We start from the raw sequence: 12,659 nt of genomic DNA, 5'->3' as shown, positions 1-12,659 counted from the left end.
TGTTGCATTCATTTTGAATCCCTTTTGCTTCTTGCTCTATTTCCTTACAGAGATGGGCAAAAATTGAAGGTAAAGGGTAGAAATATACATTTATTCTCTAAAGCAGGAAAATCAAGAGAAACACAAATCCTATTTTGTAGCTTGGTTTTATAAACTTTCTGGAGTATAATTCGCTATTCATGGTGGAATGAATAAAAATGGAATATTAAACAATGGAGATGACAACCCTCAAGCCACACATTTTAGATTAGTGCAGAAATGGCCCATTTGAAGTTGTGAGGTTTCAGAATTGTCACTATAGTCATAATCACTGCCAACAGAATCTAGAATTACTCTGAATTCACTATTAGAGGTGGTCCAGGATACTTTTTTGAGGGTGTATGGGGTGTCCTGCCACATTTATTTATATTATTTATTTATTTATATTTCAGCTTTCTTCCATAGACCTTAAAGTGGCATACATGGTCTTCCTTCTCCCCATTTTATTCACACAGCACTATGAAGTAGGTTAGGCTGTGGCATAAGGTCACAATGACCTTCATGGCTGAGTAAGATCTGATCTCCCAGGTTCTAGCCCAACACTCTATTCATTTTATCAGTTCTTCCCAATAGATACAGAAAACCTCCCCAACTCATCATCTGTTGGCACATAAAACCTGGAAAGTCCTCGGCCACTTAAAGAAGCCCTCCACTCCTCCAAAAGATGAATGTCAGTGGCATGCAAGAGCTCCAGGCCTCATAAAGTATTGTTGTGCTGCCTGTCATAGTTTTGTGGCATTGTCCTATACTCAACTTTCTAAAGCCATTATAGTTTAGGGCAAGAAGATTTCACTGTGAATGTAACTGATACCAAAATGACATCCTTTTGAGAAATCATATTTATCACTTCATCCACTTTAGCTTTCAGAAATACTGGAATGCACTTAGTGCAATTAGCATCCGTTATCATCCAAGGTTATGCTTTTTATTTAAAATGAGAAGAAAATGAAAGTGTACCAAAATAGTAACTTTTTACAGTGACTAACATGCAGCACTTGAGCAATGCATGTTAATCAAATAATGATTTCTTGTTCTTTTTACACCATCTTCCTGGACGGAATTGCTTTCCTTTGATCCTTTCTAGATCACTGAAAGTACCAAATGCTGTTTTATGAAATGCTGTACAAAATGTTGTAACAGGGTATTCTTCGCCATTTTCTCATGCACAGTGCAGCAATAAGCCATGGCTGGAGTATTTGAGCTTTAATTCATTTGATTTGCTTTCTTGCCCTTGGGGCTCTTTCCCTGAGGCATGGCGCTGAGCTGTGACAGGGGAATATAGTTGCTTCCATTTGTGTATCTCTGAGGTTCAGATGTCACAGACTCAAATCATATGGCAGCAGAGATAGGATTAGTATGGTATTGGATTTGCTCTGTTTGCCATGTGGATTAAGAGTTCCATGCACCTGGCGAAAGCAGGCAGGAAGCTGCTCTGTACATCAGACACTTGAAGAGGCATCTTTGTTAGTTCCTTCTTAACAGAACATACTGCCCCAAGTTACCTGAACAAGCTTAATAAAATCAAACTCAACATGATGAGTAGATATAAGTAACTCCATGACTGCAAACCAAATGTACACATCAGTTAAGTCATTAAGAATCTGTAGCTTGTGAATTCCAGCTATAGTTGTAGCTCTTAGTTATCTAAACACCAAGATGAAGCAGTTCCCTTTAACCCCAATGATTCCTGAAAATTATTGTGACTGTACCTCACCAAAGGAAGTACCAAACAAGATCATTCCATAATTCAAAACTCCGGATAGAGAGATATAATCCCACTGGTCCAAATGGTTCAGTCTCCACAAGAGGCTATCCCAATCAGTAGTAACTAGGGGGCAAGTATCCTAGGCTGCAAGCCTAACCCCACTTACCTGGGAGTAAGCCCCATGGCATTTGGTAGCACTTACAGGTGAATAGACAAGGTTAAAACTGCACCGATTCTTAAGGGGGTGGGGAGTTACCTGCTTCTCTTTGAACCACTTCAGTATTCCTATGTTAGAATGCCAAGCTTTTGGTTTGCTAAGAAACCTTACTAAAACAAGACTTTTTGGAACAGACCATTTAGCCTGAGAAAATAATTCCCATTTTTCATCAGAGAACAGCTAAGAGGCTGCACATGTGAGAAAGAATCATCTCTCAGGAAATATATTTATGTTTCAAAGAAAAATAATAATATTAGTACTCATGCCAAGAAAATACTGCAAACTATCTCTAAGCAAAGAAGAGAGTTGGAGGAAGAAGTATAGGAAGATTCTGTATAGCTGCTCTTATTTAATTTACTAAACTTAAAAGAAAATTGTTGCCATCTAACCAACAGAATCTGAATCAACATTTTTCGGCATCAAAGTATATCACCCACCCTCCTTAGAACAGTCAACTTTATACATTATCATCGGCCAGGCTATAGAATGGCATAAGTCTTCCCATCATGCAAATAGCCTCCAGTTTAAGTGAAGCAGCTCTGTGTAAATGGCTGCTTGTGCAGAAGTTCACTTCATATGATCTGTTCTCCCTGCCCCCCTTTTTTGAAGGGTAATAATGTGAACAGAGTCTTTGTGGAATTAGATTTTGCATATGGGAGCCAGGAGTCACATGATCTATTTATTGAGCAGCATTTATAAACTGGTTAATGTTTTTAAAAAATCTTAGCGGTGTATCGTCTAAAACATATATCATTAAATCAAGAACACACACAAACCCCCCTAAAAGCCAGTGAAACAGGCAATAGAAAAACATACCCTATGGTGCAAGATACAGTGCCACAGTTAGAATTTCCTGAGATGATCTAAGTAACTTTCAGGTCTAGACAGGGGCAGGTGGTCTTTCAGGTAACCTAGTCCCAAGTTGTATGTTAACAAGACGACCTTGAACGCAGGGCCGCTGATTGGCAGCCACTGCGGTTCCCTCAACTCAGGTGTAATCTGCCCATAGCATTCTGCACTAGCTGCAGCTTCTAGCCCAATCTCAAGGAAACCCTACATAGATCACACTGCAGTAGTCCAATCGTGAGGTTATCAACACATGAATCACAGTGACTAAGTGATCTCTGTCCAGGAAAGGCGTAGCTAACATACCCGCACAGGCTAATAATAGGTCCTCCTCGCCCCAGAGATCACCTGAGTCTCCAGCAACAGAGATGGTGTTGCATCCCTCAAACTGCACAGCTGTTCCTACAGAGAGAGTGCAACCCCATCTATGTGATGGAGGAGTTCTGCCATCCCTCCACTATATTACTGAGCACTAGTCCCTGGTAAACGCACAAAGCAGGACTGTTGACAATAAAAAAAGTCTTGGCTGTCTCATCTTTGGGGGACTGAATTGCAAAATGCTCATTTCCTGAGTCTACGTTTTTAGAGCCCATGTCATCATAGCCATATTCACTGGTTGTGCTAATAGCATCACTGCATCTTATTTTCTTTGTTTTCTTTCTCCTCACAGAATGGAAATGTGTGTTGCTCTGTGGATTTAGAATGTCTTCACAATAACTGAAGTATAAATCTGGGACTATTCTTTTCGCGAGGCAAACGGATGCAACTTCCCACTTGCAAAATGAATGCAGTTGTAAGAGATGGGAGTTTTATACAATAGACAATTACCAAAGTCTCCGTCTGAGGAAGATATTTGGGAGTTGCCTTTGGGACCTACCACTACATGCTCAACCTTGCTAGGCTTCTCTCGGGTGACTTTTACAGTACAATACATATAAATCAATGGTTGTTAAAAAGTTTTGAGTGTTGTAAATTACACCCTTTTCCTGTCAAATCATTTGCAAATGCATTGAAATTATTTCATCGGTAAAATACAATGTATTGATTTGTTTACTTTGTGTACAAAACCAACATTATGGAAACTCCCATTTTATTTTAGGTTAGATCAAGGTCCTACAAAATAAGGCTGCCTGTTGTGGTTTCGTCCCATACTATTGCCTATTTAGTTCTGAGGTCCCTGTTCGGATGTATTTATGAAAATATGTATGTATGTACAGTCAAATTGCATAGTACTTATATTTCATAGCTGTCAAACATTGTAAAACATTCCAAGGTACATTTGACTTGTACAGGCTGGAAGTAATCAAACCTCAGCCTATCTTTATGAAAGAAACACACAAATATATAAAAAGGGATAATGTCACAAGTTTAATGAAGTGGCAAGAAGCATATTTTTTTTTGCAGACGAAAGAAAGGATGACACAGTTTTCATCAGTAGTGCTCCAGAACGTACCCAGAAAACCATGGCATTTATCAACATTAGGCTTAGCAGAATGTTGTAGTTTGCAAGTCAAACAACAAATATTGGATGTGGGTGTAATTCAGTTTAGGGTTGTGCAGCATTCAATAAAGCAATCAAAGGGCTTTTCACTTCTAGATTTTAAGTAAATGGGTGAGATTTTGATATCTGTTAAACTGGTATATGTTTATAATCTCTCCCCCATGTAGTTGCTTTAGCATAATAAAGTCTGCCATCCTCCATTACGTATGCCATAACGAACAAGTTCATCTCTATTTGTACTGTGTTAGAGCTTACAAGGAACAGTGTAAATGTCACCGCATTTAACTATAATTTCAGCATACATCACCTTGGCAGTATGCTAGCCTTGGAAGAAAGGTGGACCACTCCACGTTCCAGTTTTCATTAAATGTAATATATTCACCAAACAACCTTGTCCCCATTTCCCACATCTTCTGACATTCAAAAAAGATCTAATTTATTAAGTTAGCCATCTGTAAAACGCTGTTTAAAATCCTAAACTTAAGCAGAATTGTAATTAAAACTTTGAAATGTGCACAAAGGTTAAGTTTGAATGATAGGTAGCTGCTTTGATTTTGCAAGGCTAAGATGTCGATAGCACTAAAGCAAAATCTGTCTCAGCTTAAAACTTCAATAGATTCAGTCCTATCCAACTGGTTCCCATGCATAGATTGCCTCCCACAGAATAGCAGGTACACCAGACTGCTGAGTGGGAATTGGGAATGTAAACGCCTCCCCCCCCCCCCCACTTCCAGATAGGCTAGTTGCATACAATGTCAGCCTTGATATTTGAATCTATAAGTGCAACAACAGGATATGTTTGCTTGTTTATTGATCCACCAAAAACAAAAACCAACCTTGTTTGCTTTTCACTACACCTGCTAAGCAGAGGGGGAAGGGACATGCAAACACTCCTGCACCCCTAGAAGTTAGAACCGGGGTCACCGTGTTTTAAAGTGCTTCTTGTTCTCATTCTGCTTTTGCTGTGCGAGATACTCTTCATTTTCACTGTTTATATCTAACTGCTTGGCCAGAAGGAGAGTCTGGTGGTAAGCTTAGCAAGTACACATTACATTTGTGGAACAACTGTTTTAATCAAGAACTGTAAAACTGATTTCTAAAAGCCATGGTAGTGAATCTGCAGTGAAAGAATAGTGGACATTGTTCTGCGTTATATTGTGCACAGAGCATTCTACTAAAGGCGTATTACAGAACAGTATGGAAGGTCTGCAGTCATGTGAACTTTTTGAAGCCTATTATAGGAATGGATTTTTTAAAATGAATATGACAACACATCCATGCTCTATCACAGTATATTTTTAGCATTCAACATAAAAATAAACCCTTCAGGCCAGTTGTTCTGGTACACAGGTGGGTCTAGTGGTTAATGGTGCAGGCCCTGCTTTTGTTTTCCTCTAATGTCCGAGAATTCCTTTATGCAAAAAGGATTCCTCAACCCTGAAGACAACAATGAAGGCCCTATTTGTATGGGACTCCATGCCAGCAGAGTTTTGTCTTTTCTTTCTATCAGTTGCCCCCTTTTTAGCATCCCTTATGTGTTGATTTTCATCGTTTTAATGATGGTATTATAAAGTTGTGTTTTATAGGATCCACAAAGGACATTTGTAAATCGCATCATGAATCCATTTTGTAAATCATGTTGTAAACCCCAATGGTAATTCAACTGAAGGAGATGATGCAGTGGTTTGGGATGTAAAAGGGAGTGATTTAAAACTTGTGGCATCTAAATAAACTCCTATGTACAGATTTCCTGGCCTCAGCCTTTTTTTCTTTGAAACTGTGCATGCATTGCAAGCATGTTAATAATAGAGGGATGCTGGATCAGGCCCTTCTAGCCTACAATCCATTCTTATGGGGGGCAGAAGCCTATGGAAAACCCACAAGCACTTCTTTCCCCCACCTGTGTTTCTACACAAGTAGCATTCCAGGGCATACTTCCTCAGATGTTAGAGGCAGCACACAGCCATTAATAGCCTTATCTTGACTAACTTTTTAAAGACCATCACTACAGCTTGTAGGAGAGAGTTCCATATTTAAACTGTGTTTTATGTCTGTCCTGAATTTTCTAACAATTCATGTTCTTTGGATGCCCCTAAGTCCTAGTACTATGAGAAAAGTAGGGAGTTTTCTCTGTCCACTGCTCCACACCACACATGAATTGAAATCGCACTCTCAGGTGCCACCTTCACCCTTTTCCTAAACCAAAAGCCTCAGTTGCTTTTTCCCATGGGAGAGTTTCTACAGCCCCTTAAACATTTTAGTTGCTCTTCTCTCTCTCTCTCTCTCTCTCTCTCTCTCTCTCTCTCTCTCAAAGCTTGATTAGAAATGTAAGTGTATATAATGCTCAAGCCTCTCAATGCAAATAAGGAGGGAAAGTGCAATTTTGAAAGAATGGTGGTAATTTTCTTTCATGATTCAACCACATTCACATATACAATAAATTTTGACAATTCCCAGATTACTCAATTAATGCTAATGACTTCTCCATAGCCTAATTGCTATGAATCTCTACCAATGCAAATGCATCTCACAGTATGTTCCCCAATCTGTCTTTCACTTCTGAAAACACAGATTTCCTGCAAACATTCCTTCAGAGATATATGTACTGTCCTTCTTGTTTATACTTGGACATTTTCCATTTTTATTCATTGCTTGCTCCTGACTACTTATTAATCTCTTCTGACCTTTGGATTTTCAGCAGCTTAACCCCCTTGCACTGATTTCTTGACTTTTTGAAAGCTAACCAAGAGCTAAGGCAAAACTCTTACCCAGCCACAATGCCTGTAGGTGAACTTTGGCCGCTCACACTCTCTCTTATACAGCTATTGTGAGGATGAAAGGTGTGTGTGTTTACAAAGCACATCACCCTGGGAGGGTGGGATAGAAATGTAATTGGTAAAACAATAAATAATCATAATAATTAAAGGGCAATACCTCCACTATGGTCTTATTTGTAGGTAGTGGATTCCAGTTTAAAATAATAACCACTGCATTCTGTGTCATGTGAAGCTTCTAAATACTTTTTCAAATGCAGTCCTAGACTGAACAAGCTGTAGCAGTCCAGCATCAAAAAGGGCACACCTGGTGTACCATTTCATGATGATGATGAACAGACAAAGACAGAAGAATCCTGCTGGATTCCCTACAGACCAGGCAGATGCTTATGGAAGTCCACAAGCAGGACCTGAATGCAACAGTAATCTCCCCCCAGCAGCTCACATTCAAGCCATGCTGTCTTTGATCTTAGAGGTAGCGTATAGCCTTACCCTCCATGAAAGCCATCTAAGCTGAGAGCCTTCAGTACATCTTATGAAAGCGAATTCCGTGGTTTAACATGTGCTCTGTGTGAATGACTACTTCCTTTGCTCTTAATCTCCCACCATTCAAGCTTCACCGGATGATTTTGGGTTCGAGTATTACAAGAGAGCGAGAAAAGTGCATCTCTGTCCACATTCTCCATACAATGCAAACCTTTGTGTTCATCTTATCAAATCCTTTTCCAATAATTTAAATAGCCTCAAATATTCTAACCTTCTCTCATAGGGGAGCCGTTCTACTCACCCACATCATTTTGGTTGCTCTTTTCTGCAGAGTTTCCAGTTTTCTAATACAGTGCAACAAGAACTGTACATAGTATCCCAAGTGTGACTTGTATAAAGGCATAATAATATTCTCAAATTATTATTTTTTATCATTTTCCTAATATATGACATGGAATTATCCTTTTCACACTACACTGGGATCTACATTTTCACTGACCTATCCACTACAACCTGAAGATTTCTCGAGAGGGTGTTCCACAGGCTTGGGTCCACGACACTGAACAAACAGATTTCAATCGTTAAAAGCCACACATATAAACCATGGGTGACCCCCCACAGACTCAAGCTCAATGACTGGACAAGGATATAAGGGATCCCAGTACCCCGTGTTGTTAGGCACCTTGTAAATAAATGCAGGAAGTTAAGACCTGGCCCAGCAACACATGAACACCCAAGCTTTCAAACACCAGCATCATGTGTTCAAATAAGGAACTAACTTAGATCAAGAACTAATGAAACGTGACCAATATTTCCAATTAGCAAATATTAGTACATTTCTAAACTTCACGCATGAAAGACTGTTACAGAATTGCCTTCCATTTGACATGTGCCAAACTTCTATGAAGGCGTTTTTAGTTTGTGATGTTTATTAGCTGAGTGATAATCTGGTTGAATTTCTTTTTTCCAGCTCTGTTAAAAAAAGTAGTTATGTGAACTGTTGCTGAGTTGTAAAAATTTGTAATGTTCTTTGTACCTTTAAATGTTTCTGACTGTAAGCTGCTTTGGAGGGGCATTTAGACAAGCAGCCTAAAAATGTTTTAAATAAAACAAACAAATGCTTAAATAGTTAACACATGTAACTTAATTTGCATTAACTTCCCAATCCTATTATGATTTTTTCATAGAAAATAAATTAGTTGCTTTTTTGTAGGTCTGATTAAGTTATTTCCTAAAGCAACAGGTAAAATGTCAAGTATAATGAAAGGAAGGGTGAGCTACACTGAAAGACTTAAATTTCAACCTCTAGGAGAAGTGTGAGAAATTGCAGAATTTATATGTCATAATTAATTAGGAGATTCAAATAATAATTTGCATGCCTTTTATGAGTTGGAATGCTACTGCGGCAATTTGTTATTAGGAGTATGTGATTGTGCCCAGGGAATGTGACTTATCCAAATAATGCTGAAGCCAGAAAATGTTGAAAAGATCATTAGCTGAATTTGAAACATTGGCAAGTGATGGTGGGGGTGGAGTGGAATAGGAAAATACATAATTGGAGCTCTATTGAATCTATCATTGTAGCTGGACCACTCACTTTATTGTGCATTGGTCAGAACAGTTTTTTCACTAACTGCTTCCTCTGATACAAAAATAGTTTCATTTCTTTCATAGTAGGCATAATTTAAAGGGCTGTTGAAACTGATCTTGAAGGAACAAGGAAAGAACCTCAGACTTACCTGTCTAGATGCTCCAGCTACAAATCTGGATTGTCACCCTTTTCTTCCATGCCAAGCAGCTCACTGGATAAAAGAAGAGCATAAAGTACAATGATTTCCAACGAACCATAACAGAGAAGAGAACACTGCTAGTATTCAAAGGGTCTCTTAAAAAAAGGGGGGGGGATCTTTCTAGTGAAGCATCTCTGTCACTCAGAGATCTGATAGACTATACTTCGCAGAATACAGGACTACACAGATGTTGCCTCTAATGTAAAATTGTGCTTAAAATGAACAAGGCACTTACTGTTCAAAGAAATCCTTTGAGGAACCTGTATCTTTGGCTTTCTGAACTTTCAAGGGCCAAAAACTAAATAGTAGGAAGTGCCACAAAACTGCCTCCCCCTGAAAAATAGGAAGGGGGTGGCAGAGTCAAGACCAGCAGAAAATGTGCCTTCTTCACTCTTGGCAAGAATATATTATGAAAGAGCTCCAGCACTTTGGGCTTCCGTTAACCTTCTGGATACAATTTAAGGTTTCTAATTTTGCCACAGATGTCCTTAGTGACTGAGGCTGTTAAGCCTTGAGACTACATCAATCTCTACGCCCCACTTTAATTTCTAAAATCAGATATGAACGGCTGCTTCATGAAAGCTGATTTTCCTACATAGAAATCAATTCTGTGGATGAAGTCTGTGTTTACAGTGTAACCCAACACACACATGGGCATTGTACATGTAAACAAAACAAAATTTAACATGTTGCATTTCTCACAGGGTATGTTGCATAAAAAAACTTCACCATGTGGCTCTCTTCCATATAAGAATTTGCCCTGTATGAAAGTGTTCTGAGCAACATCTTAAGTTTGCCTTGATGACCAAATATGTGCAAACAAACAAGGCATTACAGGCAAGCATTTTCAAGGGTCTCTCTGCAGCTCTGGAACTGTCAATTTGCTATAGTAGGGCTATAATATTGGATGTAGCTCATCATCACTCATTTGTTCTATTCATACCCTGCCGCCTTCTAGATTACCTGATGCATCTAGCTAAAATCTGTATTTTTAGGCTGTATGCTTAAGCAGGCTTATCAAAACACACGTCTGTCCCCCTTTCTATGGGTCTGACTTCTTTATGATAGGCTGTTACGATGGTCCTGCTCAGGTTGAGCAAGACAGAAATTTAGAATAGATTGCTAATCTCACCTCTGCTATTTTATTAATTTTATTACAGATTTTTAAAAACACTTCATTTTAAAAAATGCTATTGCAGTTTTACATAAGAAACTAAAAGAAATTAAATACAAATGCTGAAAATCCAAACGATGTTAAGAAAAAAACAAAACATTGAAGCAGCCAGATTTTTAAAAATCAACAGGATTAAAATTAGTAAAGTTACAAAAAATCAGGAAATTTTTTCCTCCATTCTCACCAACTCTGCAACTCATCACAGCAGAGAGCACTGGCCCTTATGAAACAGTGTTTGCTAGGACTACTCATAGAATCATAGAGTTGGAAGGGGCTCTGAGGGCCATCTAGCCCAACCCCCTGCAATGCAGGAATCTCTGCTAAGGAATCCATGACAGATGGCCATCCAACATCTGCTTAATACCTCCAAGGAAGGAGAATCCACAACTTCCCGAGGGAGACTGTTCCAATGTCAAACCGTTCTCACTATCAGAAAGTTTTTTCTGTATGTTCAGTTTGAATCTCCTTTCATGTAACTTGAAGCCATTGGTTCGAGTCCTACCTTCTAGATCAGGAGAAAACAAGCTTGTTCCACTCAGAATGACTATTGACATTTCCTTGGCTATTTCCAATTTGGAGGCAGAGAGAGCTTGTGGGAAAATACAAATATCTTTGCCTGGCAACCAAACAGCAGTAAAATACTTCCAGACAGACCTCTCCAGGGTGTACATTCTATAACTGGGGAGCCACTATAGAGATTACCATCTCCCTGGTCGCCACCCCCCTCCTTAGTAGGGACACACACCAGAGATGGTGAACCACTGGTCCACAGGCCTGATCTAGCCCACCAAACATATCCTCACAGCCTGCCAGCCCAATTCAATTTATTTTCACTGGTTGCATCAGCTGCAGTACTGAAAAACAAAACAGAAAACCAGTGGGAACTCTTCTTCGCCCACCACTCCGGAAACAGGAGCTCAGGCTCAGATCAGCACCAGCATCATTTAGGAAAAACTGGAGTAGACCAGAGCACTTCTTGTTACCTGACCACTCAGAGAAGAGGAGGGGAAGGATTTTTGGCAAGGAGGGATGTCAACAATGCCTGGTCCACCTGCCAGCAATCTCATCTCTCCCGAAAAGATGTAGTAGTGGATAAATAGGCTCAGGATATGCACATGATCAGCGTGTGTTGGTCACAACCTAGTCTCATTTGGAAAGTCTTAACAATGGCTACTATGGGAGTTTATGGAGCAGGGTTTTTTGAGTATACGATCCTGAATCAGCAAAGACTGAGCTTAGTATATTCTGAAGGTGAATAGCATAGCTTTTCTTTAGACACCTGACTGGCATCTTGTGACTCTTGTGTGTATTCATTTTGACCCACTGTTGCCACACAGCACCCAACGGGTTTTTAACCAGGCAACGTGACCTTCGGGCTGAAAAAGGTTAGCCACCCATAACATAGGGAGACAAGCTGCCTTTCAAGCATTCCGGTCCTAGACAGGAAAAGGCATTAAAATTTTCAACTGAGCCCAGAAATGGACCATAAACCAATACAACTGGTATAGTATTTGTGTAATATAAATGTGATAAATAAATAAGCTGCAAGGGATATAACATTTAAGTGTAGAATAATATCTGTATCTCTTGCAATGCCCAAGGAAAAAATATGTTTAGGAATTAAAGTGAAAGTAAAGCATTTACCACTCTTTGATTAAATTTTGATAGAACCTCTAGGAACCATAAAAATTTGCTTTGCGAGCCACATCTGGCCCCCAGTTGGGCATGCCTAGATTAGCACACACAACCAAAGATTGCTGCCTTGATCAGCCTAAATCGTAATGTGCCACAAGCAGAGAGCTGTGGGAGAACCAGGTGCATCAGTGAGTGAGTCAAGTTTAATAAGATATGTGATTAGCAGTTCATTAACACAAAAATGAGGAGCAAGTCTCCTGAAGTAAACTGAGCCATTGCTGGGATAAAAGCACTTTTAAGTGAAAGTAGTCAAAAATATTTTTTTCAAGAACAGGGGGGAAAAAAACCTATGATTACATTTCTCCAGGGTTTATTGCTGATTAAACTGCCAAGTTTTGTTTTGAGTATGGGAAGAAAGTGAGCTAAAATATTTTGATTTCAGAGACAAATAATTACTTGGGGGACTATGATACTTAAGCAAAAGTCATTCTC

The 12,659-nt window shown here is 39.3% G+C and overlaps 1 protein-coding gene and 1 long non-coding RNA gene across 10 annotated transcripts in view; one reads left to right on the top strand and one right to left on the bottom strand.

Annotated features, from left to right (window-relative positions):
* Positions 1-6,055, top strand: part of NELL1 (neural EGFL like 1) — a 356,446-nt gene extending 350,391 nt beyond the window's left edge. For 3 of the 4 annotated variants that reach the window (XM_083430921.1, XM_083430923.1, XM_083430922.1), the window contains one exon: positions 3,478-4,213. In XM_083430921.1, the coding sequence (XP_083287047.1) occupies positions 3,478-3,528 (51 nt within the window). In that variant the 3' untranslated portion in view covers positions 3,529-4,213. Of the gene's footprint in view, positions 1-3,477 lie in introns of all 4 variants that reach the window. The other variant, XM_083430920.1, reaches the window with a different exon arrangement.
* Positions 1-12,659, bottom strand: part of LOC310681146 — a 48,418-nt gene that overhangs the window by 9,352 nt on the left and 26,407 nt on the right. For all 6 annotated transcript variants that reach the window (XR_014513131.1, XR_014513132.1, XR_014513133.1 and 3 more), the window contains one exon: positions 9,308-9,370. This is a non-coding gene — a long non-coding RNA (uncharacterized lncRNA). The remainder of the gene's footprint in view (positions 1-9,307; positions 9,371-12,659) is intronic.

Source organism: Podarcis tiliguerta (genome assembly GCF_965153285.1).
Source record: "Podarcis tiliguerta genome assembly, chromosome: 1".
Lineage (NCBI taxonomy): Eukaryota > Metazoa > Chordata > Lepidosauria > Squamata > Lacertidae > Podarcis > Podarcis tiliguerta.
Note: the sequence above shows the minus strand (reverse complement) of the source record. Positions and strands in the feature narration are given on the sequence as shown.